The sequence below is a fragment of the Archocentrus centrarchus genome, chromosome 2 (assembly GCF_007364275.1).
Source record: "Archocentrus centrarchus isolate MPI-CPG fArcCen1 chromosome 2, fArcCen1, whole genome shotgun sequence".
Classification (NCBI taxonomy): Eukaryota; Metazoa; Chordata; class Actinopteri; order Cichliformes; family Cichlidae; genus Archocentrus; species Archocentrus centrarchus.
The window spans coordinates 14,472,971-14,491,421 of record NC_044347.1 but is presented as its reverse complement, the minus strand read 5'-3'; the positions used below and the strand labels follow the sequence as shown (position 1 = coordinate 14,491,421).

Here is an 18,451-nt window from a genome sequence, read left to right as displayed (position 1 = left end):
AAAGCCTCTTCTCTCTAAATGGAACATGGAGCATAGGCTTAGGTTTGCGAAGCTACATCTGAACATACCACAAGACTTCTGGAACAATGTCCTTTGGACAGAGGAGACCAACGTGGAGATGTTTGGACATAAAAACCAACCACAGCATATCAGCACAAACACCTTATACCAGCTGTCAGAACGGTGGTGGATGGGTGATGTTTTGGGCTTATTTTGCAGCCACAATCATTAAGTCAACCATGAACTCCTCTGAATACCAAAGTATTCAAGAGTCAAAAGTGAGGACATTTGTCTGACAGGTAAAGCTTGGCCTAAATTAGTCCATGCAACAAAAACTGTTCACAGAACTGTACATACAGATGGATTTGAAAATAACAGACAGGTGGAAACAATGAAACACTGTAAAACAAATGTTGGTGGTACAGGTACAGGAAGAAAGCAATTGCAGATCCAGGAAAATGGGGTTTAAATAGTCCTGCAGAACCACGGACGGGCATCCTACATTTATAATAATCTTCAAATAAGAACTCCTGCAGTACAAAGCATAAACAGCACCAGAGCAAGAGGGCCTGGGGCTGGAATGGATGCCATAAAGTACTGCATATAAACACACAAAAAAGCGGATGTCAGATTCTGTTAATCTCCACACTGGATTTTACATCAGATTAGTCAGATCGGATGCCACCTGCGCAACAAGCCTCACTACTAAATATTCCACAGTCAACTGACTAACAAAGTGGAAGTGAACAATAGCAACTTAGCCATGCTAGGCCATGTAAAATCACAGAACAGGGTCAGCAGATGCTGAGGTGTATAGTGTGCAGAGGCCGCCAACTTTCTGCCGAGTCAATGGCTACAGACCTCCAAACTTCATGTGGCCTTCAGGTTAACTCGAGAACAGTGCGAGCTAGAGAGATGCAGTGGTTTGAAGCCCACCACCACTGGACTCTCGAGCAGTGGAGACATGTTCTCTGGAGTGATGATTCATGCTTCTCCATCTGGCAATCTGATGGACCAGTCTGGTTTTGGCAGTTCCCAGGAGAACAGTACCTGTCTGACTGCATTGTGCCAAGTGTAAAGTTTGGTGGAGGGGGGATTATGGTGTGGGGTTGGTTTTCAGGAGTTGGGCTCAGCCCCTTAGTTCCAGTGAAAGGAACTCGTAATGCTTCAGCATACCAAGATATTTCGGTCAATTCCATGCTCCTAACTTTGTGGGAACAGTTTGGGGATGGCCCCTTCCTGTTCCAACATGACTGCGCACCAGTGAACAAAGCAGGTCCATAAAGACAGCACAGTGTCCTGACCTCAAGCCAATAGAACACCTTTGGGATGAATTAGAGAGGAGACTGTGAGCCAGGCCTTCTCGTCTAACATCAGTGTCTGACCTCACAAATGCACTACTGGAACAATGGTCAGAAATTCCCATAAATACACTCCTAAACCTTGTGGAAAGCCTTCCCAGAAGAGCTGAAGCTGTTATAGATGGAAAGGGTGGGCCAACATCATATTAAACCCTATTGATTAAGAATGGGATGTCACTCAAGGTCAAATGTGTGTGAAGGTAGACAAGCGAATACTTTTGCCAATGTAGTGTATGTTCGGGGCAAAATACTGAACCCTAAATTGCTCCAGTGCATCAACTGGAGTGCGAGTGTGTGTTTGAAAGGTAAAAAGCACTTAAAGACAGGCTGAATGTGGCTTGGAGGAAAAAACTCTTGAGGGCAAAGTTGGAGTAGAAAAATGCTATTTAAGTTCCAGTGTATCTAATTTTGGCCAGCAGTTTGATTGCTTTATGGCTCTCATTAAAAACACTGCATTTGGCTGTCATTAAACCACAACCTACTTGAAGTTTGTGATTGTTGTTGTTGCTTTTTTTGTCACAAGTCTGTCTGCTGCTACATGTAACCGTACCTTTGATTAGAGGAGGATACCACTAAGATTGCTTCATAATAGCCCCCCATTTGTTAACTGTAATCACACAAGGAATGCTCCCTTTTTTAAAAGATTTACTTAAGTTTAATTAAAGATTACCGCCATCAGTGTTAATCCGGCTCATTCCAGTCTTAATGACTTTAAAACATTTCCTGAGATCTGCGAGGCAGGAAAATCTCGCTCCGCTGATGATGTCTCACCGGACCGGCATCCCGCGCATCGTTCCGCCCCCACCCGCCCTGCTTAATGAAACATGACCAAAGAGCATTACGGTTTTCATTGTATTACAACACTTCATCTTGCAACAACGAAGTTAAATGACACACACGTAGATGCTCGCTAATGTGCAAACAGTCTCCGGAGGGCCCATCGTGCGATTTGCATCTGTCTGGATGTTTGGGGATTTTAAGCTGTGCATATCCAGGGGCAGGCATGTGTTGGGTAACAAACAGGCTGCCTGTCTGCAGCTTGGCATTTCCTTTACTCATCTTGCTGCAGAAAACACCCGTCTAACCCCCCACCCGGCTCCCTCTTCCCAACGATCTCCGCTATGTTGACAGCTAAATATCTCCTGATGGAGTGTAACAACCAGAGCATCTCTGATGTGTTTCCAAATGCTTTTGCACCTCTTCTGTTCATTAGCTGCATCAGACATTAGAATCGCTGTTCGTGGAAGCGCGTCTAAGCTCAAACGTATGGGCTAATCGTCTTTAGTGCGAAGAAGACGGGAAGTTTTTTTTTCCTCCTTCTCCTCCTGAGTATGGGATTAATGCCTGACTGGGAACACACACCTATACAGTGGAATCAACCGGTCTGGTAATGAGCTCAAGTGACGCATGCTGGCCTCCCCCGGCCGCCCCTGGTCACTCATCTATGATCAAGCGCAGGGGATTATGTCATGGAGGGAAAGTGTGGCTGAAGGCCAGAGCAGTGGACTGACAGGATGTTTGTACATTCATACAGTGCACTTATTCTTACTTTTATAAACGTCTGAGGGCCTGTACTACACCTGAGTGCATCTATACTTCCTTACACTTAAAATATCACCAGCTGCAATGCATTAAACTACCCATCAGCATGAATCGGTGTGTATTTAGCTCCATCTGGGTCAGCATTATCATGCTGCCCCAAAGTAATGCATCAATAATTTAACACTCTGGAAAGGAACTGTTCTTCATAATGAGCACTTTCAAGCCATCTTAGCCTCGAGATATCACTCTGATGAAATACAAGCCATATCCAGTGTGATGGCAAAGCAAGCTGTACATTCATTTTTGTGATATGTTCATATTTTATAGGCAAGCCCAGGAATCATGCTATTGCCTTGTTTTGTGGTAAAACTGAGCCAAGAACTGCTTTTATTTCCCCAAGCCCTCTGCTGGTGCATCCTTTTGTAAAACACCGTCACGATACATTTTTTTTAACGAGGTTTGATTTCAGCTTGAACTCTCCGAGGGGAAATTTGTTCTGAACTAACTAGAAAAATGCAATTTACACATTGTGACAGGCTTGTAATAGAGTATTTTTGCATGGCTGAATTGCTACTTTCACTTCAGTAAAGGTTCTAAATACTTCTTCAACCGCTGCACACATACTACCCACTGCAACCACTAGCATCCTTTTAAGCCGGGCCACTCTCCGCCGCAGTTCAAAGGTGCTGACACTCAACGCGCGAGCGCACACTCACCACTGCACGCATCCCTTTACCTCAGACCACCCTATTACAAATCCAGATCGACCCCCAGCCCTCCGGCCACTGTCCAGCACCGTCCTGTCTCCTTCCCTATACCCCCCTCCTCCCTGTGGATGCTAACCTAGCCTGAGTGTGTGTCTGTGTGTATGTGTGTGACAGTGGTGAGCCAGGCTGGCTGTGTGGGCGGCCGAGTGTTTCCAAACAGTGGAATCTTGTCAAGACACCCCTGGCAGAGCAATAAGCAGCGCCTTAATGAGCTCAGCAGATCACTCAGCACACACACACACACACACACACACACACACACATGAATTTTGCAATCATGTGTACACACTTATACAATGGTGTCAGTGGACTTAATTATCACTGTGACAACATACCTGCTCTATATACATATGGATTATAATTTGCACATACTGTATGAACACACACAACACACCATATACAATAAACTGTAGATAATGCATGGATGCACAGACTTTACCTATTAATTAGTGAAGTCAGCGTGGGGCTTTCTTTTAGAGCTAGAAGTAACCACAGAGTGCCAAGATTTCAGTTCACGCTCACAGGCTTGGGTAGCAGGGTGCTTGAGTTACATTGCACACACACAGATAGCTGCTAATTAGTGCTAAGTTATAGCATCATACAGAAAAAAATATTCGAAAATCACCAAAACTGGAGCAAAGACTTCTTAGACAGGCTGTCCAGTACAATTAACCACATAAAAGGACATATTTTTAATCAGAAATTTGCATTAATAATACTCCAAGGGGGCTAACAGAACAAACACAATCGGGAGATTCAGTTTAGTGACGTCTGAATAAACATTTATAAGCATATTTACGTAGAGTCACCTGTCACCCCCAACTTTTGTGCCTTAATAATTTTAAAATATGGGAGTTGTATTAAAAATTCATCCCCCTATACACTCATGAAGGCGACCAAAACTGTTTTTTGTGCCAGGCTGTAAACATGTAAGCATTTGTACTGCTAAGGAGGGCATTTTAAACATTTGAGTCTGAGGATTGTCTCGCTTTTGAATGCAGCTTCAAGTGGACATTGCTTCATTTATCAGCCTCTCAGGTTTTGCACATGTACACTCAGACTGGAGTGTATACAGTACTGTGCAAAGGTCTAGAGCCAGTCCTTATTTCTTTATATATTGTTAGAAAAATGGGAAATACGTGCAGGTAATTTATTGAAACGTGCAAACATACATGGAAATACAGCATATGAGGCAAAAACAGAGGTTTGTACAATTCAAATGAGCCTGAAAGTCAATATTTGGTGTGACCACCTTTATTCTTCAGCACAGTCTGAACTCTCTGAGGCAGCTTTCTTCTCATTTCTTTAGTAGTCTTCAGAATAGTTCTCCAGGCTTCCTGAAGGACATTCAAAGCTCTTCTTTGGATGTTCTGCCTTTTGTTCAGTTCTATGTCCGGATGATCCCACGTGCTTCAGTAATGTTGAGGTCTGGGCTCTGGGGAGGCCGATCCATGACCTTCCATGATCACTGTGTGTTTTCATAACAGGAGCCTCAACAATGTTTTAAAAAATGGCCATAGACACTCACTGTTGTACCTCTTTCTTGACCTCTATCAGACCTGTTCCCACTGATTTTCACTCAAGTTCTTGTGTAATGTGGCAAACCTCAGTCTTTTCTCCCTGTTTCCCTTCCTTAAGAATGGCTTCTTGACAGCCACCTTCCACTGAGACCATTTCTGATGAGGCTTCAGTGAACAGTAGCTGGATCAGCTGAAGGTCCAGAGGCATCTCTCAGGGTCCTGTGTCAGGTGTCTTTGCTGGATTATTAAGAACTTGACTTTCAAGTTCTGTTCATACTCGCTGTAGATAGTTTTTTTTTTAGGCCTCGCACTTCTTTTGTTGTCCTTGACTTGTTCAGTTTCCTCAGATTTCTTAAGGACACACTGCACACCATGCTGAGCTCTGTCAAGTTTACAGCCATAGCTCTTTGGGAATCACCTTATCATTTTTCATAGGATCAACTTAAGAAATGGGAACAAATTATATTTTCTGTGACAGGCTTGCTAGTAACAAAGTGCCTCTGTTATGTGGACAAAGCCAGTGTCCAAAGAAAAACCTTGAAAGACCATCAGAAATTCTGGAGAACTATTGCTCAGGACCACTTTAAAAATTACAAAGGACGTCTGGCTGCTTGGAAGCAAATATAAAGAAATGAAGAGCGGCTGTATCCTCCCGACAAATATGCACCCATTAACAGCACACATGCACATCTAGCAGTGTACGGACTTTAACGTCACATGCGTTTCACCAACCCGTTCATTTCTTATGCAGTTACAGCTGTCAGCCCATGCACTTACACACACCATTCACGCAAACAACAAACACATATACATACAAATATATACCTGTGGCAACAGTTAAAATGGAAGTAGGCAAACATGACCTTTATCGCGCAGGAGTAATCACAGCTGTGCAGTGCCGAGCATTGCTCAGCGATCTGGCACTCACCGTTGATCAAATTAAAGCCGAACAGCACCTTCAGTATTTCTTGATTACTGTGCGCGTGTATGTGTTAGTGCTGACTCAGCCATTCATCTGTCTTTTTTTATATTATTTTTTTTCCCCAATCGGGACAATGGTGCGTAATTGGTGACCACCTGCTCGTAAAATCAAATCACACTCGCTCTATATTCAGATTTCCCCCTTCACGAGACAGCTGCGCTTATGACAACACAATTACCCCCTCTGCATGACATTTTGGTCACATGCGCAATATCAGGCATCATGAATCTTTCTGAATTTTATGATGACAAATGGCAACGCCGCTGCCAGCTTTAGGAGAGAACCTCTGATAACAAGAGTATGACAGGGACGCATCACCTTCCTTTTCTTTTTTTAAATGATTGCTGTGAAAGAGATGCATGAAATAATCTACCTACCCCCAAACTCTGACAGGGACACCTCATTCCTGCTGGTTTATCTACCTTCCCTTATCTTGACGTTATCCTGCACCCCACCCCACCCCCAGCCCGCAAACTAATTTTCTCACATGCTTCGTGTCATTGTTCATTTAGGACATTAGTGACAGTGGATGTGGGGCAAAGTGGCAGCGATGGCCCCAGCTCTAAGTCACCCCTGTCCTTTCTTTACCCTCTTTAACTGAGCGGTCTGTCACCGGGACCCTTTTAATTCCCCCTTCACCCGTCCGGTGCCCGCCTCTTGTGCACTGGTCCTATTGGGGAGCAGACAATAGGGCCCCCCCACCCCTTCTCTGTCTCTTTCAACCCCCCCCCCCCCCCCCCCCCCCCCCCCCCCCCCACTTCTTCTCATCTCCCTCAGCCCTCGTAGGCGTCCTGCCTGGTTGAGGCTGCGGGCTTCAGGCTGCAGTTTGTCACAGCCATTCAGCTGAGACTGATTGTGATTGTGGCAGATGGGCCGGAGTCACTCGGCCCAGGCAGACCCAAGCACTTCTCTCTCTGCCTTTCTTTTCTTCCTCAGCCTTTTTACTCCTCACTGGCCTTCGCTCTCTGTCTTTGGCTCACTTGCTCTTGATCTCTTCCTCGGTTGTCTTTATCTGTCTTTTGTCAGTCTTTTGTCTCTTTGTGTTTTGGTGTTTTCCCAATCCAGATTTCCTAAAAAAAAAAAAGGGCTCAATTTAGCCGGCTTGGGCCTCAGAGTAGGTGCTTGTCAGTTCATGTAACAGCGGACTGACACCCCTTTCACCCAACAGTGGAATTCAAAGAGCTGCATTCGACCGTTTTTGTAACTTTCTGTGCGATCGGGCAAAGTTGCCGGCCTCGTTAAAGCACTGGCCAGGTGCGCAGAGAGAGAGAGACTACCTGAAAGCTGCAGCTTTACCACATTTTGCATGTGTGATCTCTTCTTCAGCCATACCTATCTCCCCCCCCCCGTTTCTGCTCGTTTCCTCTGCTCTGAAAGAGTCCACTTAGCGGAACATCACAAGCCGGTTGCCGCTTGCCCGTTCGCATCCCCTTGTTTGAGTTAAACCCCCCTTCAGCACTGTGTCACCCTCCCACCCCACCACCCCTTTTTAAAAAACTCCTCCTTCCTCCGTGCAAACCCCCATCTCAACCTTCCAGCCCTCTCTTCCCCTGAGGAAAGAGCCACCTCTGAGAGGCAGCAGAGCAGCCGTCTCCCTGAACACATGTTAAACGTCCTGTAAGCCCGAGGAGGACGGACGGAGTCAGAGAGAGAGAGACACACACAGAGAGGCTCGGAGACAGAATGAGAGAGAAGAGATAGAAGCGGAGACAGACTGAGGAGAGAAGTATTTGCAGAAAAGATAAAGCCAGGAGGCGGGGTGGGCGGCGGGGAGGCACAAAACGCTCTGTGTGTGCGTGTGAAGAGAAGCCCCCGGTCGGAGCATGTGTTTTAGTGAGAGAAAGCACGGCGCAGAGGAAGCGTGTATGTAGCAGGAAGGGAGGGAGAGGGAAGCAGTGTCGGGAGAGTCGGTGCACGCCGGCAGATCGAGGGAGACAGCAGAGTGGGAAGGGGAAGAGAGGACTTGGAGTGCAGAAAAGAGGGAAAGGCAGAGAGGGAGCAGCGCGGAGCCGGCAGAGCTGCATTTGTGGATGTAAACTTTATCATCTGCGGGATCAGTGGGTAGCAGCTGCAGAGCAGGAGGAAAGCGTGCTGGTGGATTACCATGCGTGTCCTCTGAATGCACCAGGATGCTGCATCTCCACCAGGGTAAGAAGCGGACAGGCATCAGTGCACGTGACATGGGGAAAAATACCTTATTTTCTTCTAAGACTTGACTGTGACTTAAGTATGTTGGGCTTGTTCGGGGGATTTAAGATGTGCATTCATGTGCGCATCACATGCATGCTGTCAGATTCACTGTTACCACAGTCAGCTTTAGCTTTAATGATTTTTTTCTTCTTATCCTCCTTCAGGCTTCTTTACTTTGTTCTGAGCTGCAATTTTCTATATAATCCCTGGAGGAGGGGGACATATTTCATATAGCAGCACTGTACACGTGCGATTTGCACTGATTTGCAAGGGGAATTGCATGTCCTGTTGCTAGTGGCAACAGCATGGGGTCAGGGTGCTGCGTAAACCACTTTGTTTCAGACTGATAACACCAGGAAACAGACAAAGTGGAGGTAAAAGAGCCCAGCTTTGAGGGGGATTTGTATGTGCAGGAATGCACACGCTTCTCCTCCTTCTCCTTCTTTTATTTTCCTTATATACTCTCTCTCTCTCTCTCTCTCCCTCTCTCAGGCAGATTAAGATTTTCTATCCAGCCCACTAATCCCACACTGAAATGACTGGAGCTAAACTGGTTTAAGTGGTGGACAATATGGAATATGGGTCCATTGCCTTTTCCCAGTGATGTGGCGTTATGTCCTGCAGCACTGATGTCCCTGTGTCAAAGTCACGGCAGGTCAGGGGTCTTCCCTTATAGATAGCCAGATTTACAGCAGACAGATAGATGCTTGATGCCTGCAACCAACACAGGGATGCAGAGTGGCTTTATATTTTTGGCTGACTTGTTATCTCTAAAAACAGAACTGCTGGGGAATAGAGAAATGAGAGCATGGGAGAGCATGGGAGGTATCATCACTCTCTTGCTGGTGTTGTCAAAGCGCCAGAGAGAAATGCCATTCTGTGTCTTTTTTGAGTTTGACTTAAAGAGGTTTTTTTTTTTTTTTTTTTTTTTGTGCCCTGGGAACTGGTGCTTCCCATCACCAGAGCAAAAATAGCATCTGGCATGTAGTGGATGCTTTACAGCTGGAAATGCCAGGGAATGTAGGCAATCTATGTGAAGGATAACAAACAACAGATTGAAAGGTGTTTATTGGGGGGGGGCTTTAACTTAAACCACATTACAGTTGCAGTACTAGAAGTCAGACCCCAGCAGTACCCCAATCTTTGAGGCACTTAGGTATATACTGAGGTATTCAGCATGAGCTGCCAAATAAGCCCTACAAAATACTTTCCCTATTTCATACTTGGCCCTGATTCTGGCCACCCCCACACCATGCTATCTGCTATCTATTTATTATTTCTTTTCCACCAACACATTGCTGATGCCCAATTTCCACATTAAAAATAAATAAATAAAAAGACCGGAAAGGTAGCATTTGCTGGGCCCAAATTTGGAGCACTTACGTCAGTGGCTATAACAGATGCTGCCACAAACAGACCGCATTCCCCTTGATTTATTTCCAACTGACTTTACCCCCAAAATTCTGCTGCCTGTGAAAATCCAGGCTTGTTTTCCGAAGGGCACCAAGCAGAACTTGCTTCTCAACAGCACCAGGTCGGAGGAAACGATGGAAAAAGGAGAAGTGAGGGGCAGACATCTATCAGACGTTTATTTGAATTTCCATGCTTTTGTAGGGTTACGGCGCAGCTGTTTGGTCCAGTTTCAGTTTAGACCGTGCCCATTTAAAGACTTTATTGGGAGCAGAGGAGTGGTCGTTGATATCAACCCACCACGGGGGCAGATGTGTTGCTGCAGTGGGCAGTTTGAGCCTGCTGCCCTCTGAAACCTACCTGGGGATTACTGGATAAGAGGATTGCCAAGTGGAGGGATTTGATTTTATAGAATTAAAACTGTAATTCTCTCCATCCCAGCCATGCCACAGTGCAACCATTATTATCCCCCAACCCTGGTGCCATGGTCTTTTATGACACACAAACTCCATTACCACATCATGTGTCCTACATTTAGGTGGTTTTTGATTTAACGGTCAGAAGACAGCTACATTTGCTGTCTTGTAAAATTGCAGAAGTTGGCAGGAGTTTATCACGACACACGTGCTGAAGTTAAATTTTGTGATAAAGTAATTAAATGGAATAAACCATGAGCACATGCAGTGGTTCGGATGCTGGCTGTTGAGCCTAAACGAGTGGCAGGTTGTTTATACCGTAAGTGTTCCTGAACTTAGACTTGACTGAACTTGACTGAAGGGATACAGGATGCAACAAGAGCTGAGGCGCTAACACAATTCCTTTAGCTGGCTAAATATGTTTGATTTGCTATGTTTGAGGATTATTTAGCACCCTTTGTGTGTTAGCTCTGAGAAAACTGTATGTCCTGTATGGGATAATTTTAAGATTGGTCAGTTTTCAGATGCTATTATTGGTAGGAATTGGAGATAATCATTGTTGGGTAGAATAGATCTGTTTAAAAGCTTAAACCAGTATTAGTTGCTCATCTGAAGTCGCTGCATCTACTACAACCACCTCCAAAGACGACTGGATTTTCTTCCACTCCTCTAACGCTTTCCATCATGTTTCCTCTCACTCCTCTACATCCGATTTTCCCAACTTTTCCTCCTCCCCTTTGGTCTCCTCCCCGTATGTGGCGCTCTGTATTTGGTGACCCTCAGCTACCACTTTAGGCTCAGGTCAAACAGAATTACTGAGGAATGTTCCTCTGTTCAATGGCTGGCCCAGTGGGCCTCAGCATGGGAGCACTTCCCCTTCATTGACAGCGAGAGGACTTTCATTTTGAAGGAGGGAGGGGGGAGGGCTCCTTCCAGACAACTTTCCCATGTAATTCCCACTGTCTTTGCAGCATTGGTCGGCATTGCGGAGCCGTAAGCCAGTTTAATGATGTGTACGTGTGAGGCACATCTCAGGATCTCGCCCGTTTGAGTCTTGTTGAGACACACACTGCTTCTGTGACTGCAGGCCATCCAGCTCAATTAAGGGTGCTTTGAATGCATTCCTCTCTTTGGCCTGCTCTACATTTATTATCCCCCTCGAACTGCATATAGGAACCCTAAAAACAGTATGCAGAGCTCTGTCTGACTGATGTGAACCTGTTTTTGCCAATACAGCATCTGAAACCCCCCCAAAAGCTCAGTGAAGAGCTCTGACATTTTGCCAGGCAGCTATTTTTTGATGCAAACAGCCAGCACACATTTTATTCCAGTTGAAGTCTCACGCTTTGGATGTTAACAAGTTGGAAATGCAGAACAATTGGACTATCAGATGGTTTTTTTTCCCTCTATCTGCCATTGGCTTAAGTTAGAGCAATGTCACTCAGGAAAATATAAAGTTTAATGGTCCGACACAATTTATAACCAATAAAAGGCTTTTATTTGCTAGCTATCAGTGGCTTATTGCATGCACTGACTGTTTTGCCTGGAGACAAAGCATTGCCCAGACACCCTCACTGACTGTTAAGTGATGTCATTAGAGCTGGAGCATTTTTGTGGTTTCTAAACAGATGAACTTGCTCCATGCGAATTCACAAAGGTGCGAAGACTCGTGGGCTGTTTTTTTGCATTTAAACTGCCTGTTTTCCAGTCAGAACTGGCTTGAAATATTGCCTCTTTGTGCAGAGAGCGTCTTGGCTTGCGAGCATAAACTTTTGTTTTCCCTTTGTAAGAGCTTTTTTGATAAGTCTCGCTCATGGGGGAAAACAAATCCCCAAATTGGATTAAGATTTTTTAGGTCATAGCGCTGCGTTCCAACAGTTTACAAGATAATATGGTGTTGTCCTTGTTTACTTTACACAGACTTCCAGCTGACACAGTTTCACACTGCGCGCACCTCACAAGTTTCTAGCTCAAAGCTGTCTTAAGCCTGCTTTGCAAGCATTCCCACTTGTTTCATATTTCTTTCCTTGTCACGGTGACACTTTCAGTGGAGCAAGCCGTTTATGAGGTTGGAAAAGGGGGTCAGTGTTGTATTCGAGGTTGCGTGGGGGCGGGGAATGTCAACAAACTTCAGCTCCCCACTATCTTGGCTGTAAATCGTCGGATAATAGTGGGAGAAACATGCACAAGACTGCATCCAGTGGCTGAAGGTGTTGGCGCAGCTGGAGAGGAAATGGAGAGAGGCTGCTGGAGAAGCTCCCCTTTTAAGCTGTAAAACTCTTTTCCAAACACTTTTCTTGTTGTATTTTAGCCTTTTGTTGACAGTCTTTACTTAGAGTGAATTACAACAAGTGCGAACACTTTTAACTGCTTGGTTACCGGCATGCCAGAGTGCATGAACAACAATGCTGTGGCACTTTTCATGAACATGGAAAAGAGAAGTACTGGGACCAGACATATTTAAAGATGGAAGCTACAGTGCTGAGTGAATCTAAATTAAGTGATGCACCTGAATGCATGAAAAACAATCTGCAGCAGAGATGCAGAATAGATATATCAATAAATGACTTTTGCAACAGTTGTTCAGGAGCACAGGGGCACACATATACATGCACCCATAGAGGTGGATGGCAGGAGAGATGGCTGACCCTTGGCTTGAGTGCTTCTGTTTGACGCACCTTTGTCTGTATTGTATGTGAAGCGCCATTTGTCTGCTTCTGTAAAGGGCTTCTGTTTGCCTGCTTCTCTGAAAACGATGTGTTGACAGCCGTTGTAAAATACCCTGTAGCCTCTGCATGGTCTCCATGAGTCAGCAGAACCTTCGAGCATTATAGTACAGTAGTAAACGTGAGTCTCTGTTCCCCAATTACCTCAGCGCAGGCCAGCCAGGGTGTGAAATACAGAACAATGGATGAAATGTGTGACTTAGTTATAGTATGTGGGTGCATTTATATAATGAACATGCAAAGGCCGCTAAATTAGCATTTGCGTCCTCTGCCAGGAATGCAGCATTCAGGGAGGCTGGACTTTAAAGGCTGAGATGGATGTGTGGAAAAGCTCCCTGGAGGGGGAATTAATAAGACCGTTTGATTGTAATTTGATTGAAAACTGGGGTTTGTAGAGCCATTTAACAGGTGACAATCAGCAGGTTCAAATCAGCAAAGGCTTGAACATGTTTCTGTGTCTGCCAGAAAAGCCTCCTCACTGATTCTGTAATCTGATGACTTCTGAAAATGTCAGCTTTGTGCCTAAATGAGCACTGTGCCCACTTTATCATTGAAGATGAAATGGTACTTAGTTCTAGTAACCTTTACTTATCACTTTCAATAAGGTACATCACACAGTAGCAGATGGTACTGCTGTCTAACCGTGTCTATCCATCCATTCTCTTAACAACTTATCCAAATCAGGCTCATGGGGTGAGAGGTGGGGTACACCCTGGACAGGTTGCCAGCCTATTGCACTCCAGCCATGTGTGTATGGTAAATATCTCACATTTACCATGATAACTGCTTTTGAAGGTTGGCATGGCTGTTCACTGGAGGAGGAATTATTAACACTTTCTGATAGTAATTTGAGGACAAAGTGGAGCTTCACGGAGCTTTTTTTTTTTTTTGGCAACCAGTATGTCCAGATGGGTTAAGGATAAACATGCTTCTGTGTCTGCCATGTCCTTTTAGACTCTCCTTTTCAATACAGACAACTTCTGAATGTGTCGCTTTTACATCTAAACGAACACCTTGATCATGTTTACATAAAAGCTGTAAGCGTACTTAGTTCGAGGAACCTTTGCTTATCACTTTCAACATGACACAAGTCACAGTAGCTGACGTTGTTCATCCATCCTTTTTCTTCAGGACTTGAGCCCATATCGGCAGTCATGGGATGAGAGGCGGGGTGCACCTTGGACAGGTCGCCTGGGCGATATCAGCTCAATGAAACTTTGTATTGGGTATATCTTAAAGAAGTGGGTATGAAGAACATTTATGTAATGGTGACCTATATGTGAATGACAGACATTGCCAGTTTAATGGACTGATGAAGGCATCCAAAATACATATCTCATGTCTACAAGGACTGAGAAAAAACATTGGAGAGTTTTGCTCAGAGACATTGTCATGGCCTGTTTTCTATTTTGATGAAAAGAGTATAATGCTAACTTATCAGGTTCATCTCCATAGGAAATTGAACATCATCATCCTTTTCAACCCAGTTCAACCTGTAAATACCCATACAAAGGCATCAGTATGGTTCAAAAGAAGTACTTATTAGAACATCAAACAGGTCTAAAACCCTCCCACACATCGCCCTCTTAGTGTCGGAAATGCATCTGAAAATTTCAGTAACTTTCCAAACCTAAGAAACCCGTCCATTTCACACTGCTTTGGTCAGGTGAGGAAGTAAAATAGCACTGTTAATCTTTTGATTGTTGTCAGTCTTCACAACATTGTCAGTTTTACATTTCACTTCATTTCATTTCATCTCATTTCACTTTTGTCTATGATAGCAGACTTTTCTTGCTGCCTTTAAGCGTGGCATCTTGGCAAAAGGTCAGACATTCCTGCCTTAAGACACCGTTGGGCATCATTTCAAGCATATAAAGGCTACATAGATCTGCGGAGATGTTTGTGCTTTTCTCTGGAGAAGTATAATAATTTCCCAGGAAAAAAACGCCCAACTTATTTATCTTGTCCAATTCCACCTCATGAAATGCATGGAAACTCCTAAATCATGAGGTAATAGCAGACTAGTGTGAAATGTGCCTAATTTAAATTAAATTATGTGTCAGAGGGCACGACACAAGCTAGACAGCCATCACTGGGAAAATTTAAGCAAACACAAGATTACAACCTGTTGGAGTGTGAGTATGTGGCTGGGAATGCTTTTTGATAAGGTCTATTTCTAAACAAACATTTTCCTTCTCGTGCCCCATTTCCACATATCTTCTCATCTGTGTTTGTTAAGGTCCAGCGACAGCACCTTTTCAGTTTGGAGTCATCTCTCATTTATGAATTGGACATGAAAGATTCAAAGTTGTGTAAGTGTGTGTGTGCATGTCTTTGCATATCTTGCAAGTGTGTTTGTACATGTGTGCTCATCCATGTGTTTAAGAGTGCCCCCTGTGTGATCACGTCTAGCCCCATCCTCGTTCTTGATGAGCCATGCTGGTGAGTAAACTCTCCCGACAGACAAGAAAGGCAGGCGGGCGGGTGCCGCGGCCATTTTTAAAGCACATCTGCTCATCCGCAATGTTTCGTTTCGTCTGGACAGGAATGCGTCTGTGGCTTGGAAACAATTGAGGTCAGGCCCTGCTCGCAGAACAAGAAAACATTTAGACAGCCAGGCAGGGGTAATCCACGCTTTGCGAATGCATTCTTCCAAGCCCAAGAGGAGGCTCAGAAGATTTCTTATGTCTGATCTTTGTTGCTTCAGAAGTTTGGAGAAGTTCTGGCCTCCTAAACAGTGCATTGAAATCACTGCCTTCACTCTGATTTTGAAGATTTCTGAGAAGAGTTTCGTGCCTCTGCAGGTGGCAGCTGTAGCCAGAGGCATTAAGTTATTCCAGCCAGTACACACTGTACGAACATTAATACCATCTTTGTGATGCTGTATTTCTTAAACACCTTCAAATTTGGCACAAACTTCCACTCGGACGAAACTATTAATACAAAAGAAAACATGGCACCAAGGATGGTAAATGGAGTGGTACCTGTATAGTGTCTTTTTATTCTATTTAAACACTCAAAGGGCTTTCTTGCTACAAGCTTCATTCACCCGTTCGCACAAGCACTTTTCCCCCTATGCCTAAAGTTTTTCCACATGTAGACTATAGGAGCCAGGGATTGAACCACCATCTTTCCAGTTGGTAGATGACCTGCTCTACCGCTTGAGCTGCCCCATATGAGGGTCTCATTTCTGTGTCCAAAACAGTTGAACCACAAAATTTATCAGCCAGTTATGCAAAGTAAAGTTACTTCTTGAAGGACTTCCCTTGGACTCGTAGAAAAACAAATAAGATTTTGTTGTCAAATGTCAAAGTCTCTCCAAAAACCACATTTTAGACCATAATTCAAGAATTCAAACAATGATTGTGCCAATTTTTCCACACAAGCATCTCATAGGATAAAAGGAAGTGATGACTTTTTTGGGTTCTGAAGAATTCCCTGAAGCGCTTAAAGTGGGAAAGGCAAAAAATTTTTCACACAGTCTTGTTCACAGAGATTGCTGCCATCAATCACGCGCTCCAAGATTATGTCAATCCTTAAAGTCGGAAAAAAAGAAAACAAGGTTACCCAGTGCTTTCTGTCAGACTCTTGTGAAGTACTGAGGGCTAGATGCTATCTCGGAGGGAAAAGCATAAACAACTCGAAGCACTCAACATGTTGTTGACTTTGGATTAATCTCGCTAATCATGATCATCTCAACTCACCTAACTACATTACTCAGTGTAGCGCACACGTGTCCAAACAAAGTCCAGTACGCAGCTCCTTAAATTAAAACTAAGTATGAGTCAGGGTAAAGTTATGTATGGGCGTCAAGATGACCCACATTCTTGGTGTTTGTCGAGCTCACTGTTATCCACATCCACATTACGGGCAGGCATTTATCATGCATGCTTTGCCAGACTAACGGCGTTTCTTTGAATTTAATAAGGTGATATTTCTTCACAGCATCAAGTCGGCAATATGTTACTGATTAGAAATTTATCTTTTTGTAAAGTAAAGACATTATTAGGCCACAGGGCAGCCTGAAAAGGCGTGTGTTCTTTGTGTGCTCACAGCAGAACCTCATCACATTTCACCTCGTCAATAATTGATGGTCTTTGGTGGTGAGGTAAGGCTCATTGTGCTGGGTTGTCTGGCTGGCTGGCTGCATGGTTGGGTGTGTGAGGTGCTGACATGTGGCTCATGTTTTTCTGCTGCCCTCCGTTGCAGACGGGGGTCCGTGGCGAGAGACAGGAGGTCAGGAACCAGCTGTGGCTGGGAACAGGGGAACGCCGCAGGTCAGGCCTCTCTTCGCCATCCACCGTAGCACTTCGTGCTGATTGATTGGACCTGCCTAATGCATCGGGACCAATTGAACGGTCACAGATGTGTGAGCCCCACCCCTCAGACGCTTGAGCAGATGAAATTGTTTACACTGAAGCTGATTTTGATGCCATCTCGGCATTTGGTGTTCGACTGCAGAAAGGAATTCCTGCATTAAAGACTTAAGGAAATGATGCTTTAATGATATGTTCCCTTTGTTAGCACAGGGCTTCTTAATTACAGATAATGAGATGGGACTTTTTGAAGTCCATTTCTCCAAGAAAATGACAGTGAAACCATGCAGAACATGAGAAATTAGAGTTGACTTTACTCTTTCTGGCAGTTGTAACTCTGTTTTCCTGTCAGGCTGGCTTGGATGTTATAACTTATCAAACGCCTCGGTAAGCCTATTGTCCCACACTGGGGTTGAGGCTGGGTTTATTTTTTATTTTTTGGGGGGTGGGGGATCGGTGCAGAAGGTTACATAACACAGTTGTAGAAGGATTAAGGATGGGAATGACCGGTCCGGAGCCAGGGCCAAAATGTAGCCAGAATCCCTGTGAAGAGGATGCCCTATGTGGGCCATGGGGATTGCGTGCGTATCAGGGCTCTTTACCCAGCAGGAGTGCAGACGCTAATACATAAATGCATGGCAGCTCTGCTCTCATCCAAACATTTATGCATCCCTCCCGGCCACTCTGTGTACAGTTGTGGCTCAGAACGATTGAAATGTTTAGCTCCCCGTAAGCCTCAATGACAATACTGGAGCGATGGTTTATATTTATGCATCTTTTATGCATCAGGATGCGTGTGTTTATGTCAGAGTGAGTAACTTCTGCAGGGGAAAAAGCTGAAGCAGTATGTGTGTTTAAGGGGACAGATTAAACGCCCTTGATAGTGGTGTACAGTACCGCGAGGAAGAGGAAACCAAAATGCAGGAGACGGCGCTTCTTTCTCTTTCATTATGTTCTTAGCAGCAAACAATGTACAATGGATTAAACCACCTGTATGGAAGCGCCGTGATAACAGTGATGAAAACACAGCTAAACGTCTGCCTCCCACAATGCAGTTCAAAGCTCAGGGCTCCAACATGTCAGCTCAAGCCGTGATTGATCCTCCCTCAGCCCTGACAGGTCGTGTCTTTGCATGCATGCCGCCACTGCGAAGCAAACAGCCTGCAGTTGTCTCAACGTGAGGTGGAGGAAAGAGTGGGTGTACATGGAGGGTTAACAGCG

General features: G+C 44.7%; 1 protein-coding gene across 2 annotated transcripts in view; it reads left to right on the top strand.

Moving 5' to 3' along the window:
- The window catches only part of LOC115791772 (nck-associated protein 5-like), a 158,108-nt gene that overhangs the window by 39,070 nt on the left and 100,587 nt on the right, over positions 1-18,451 (top strand). The window contains exon 1 of one of the 2 annotated variants that reach the window (XM_030746018.1): positions 7,783-8,320. The exons of the other annotated variant lie outside the window; for it this stretch is intronic. Within the exon in view, the coding sequence (XP_030601878.1) occupies positions 8,292-8,320 (29 nt within the window). The 5' untranslated portion in view covers positions 7,783-8,291. Of the gene's footprint in view, positions 1-7,782; positions 8,321-18,451 lie in introns of those variants that run through there. 2 annotated transcript variants of the gene reach the window in all.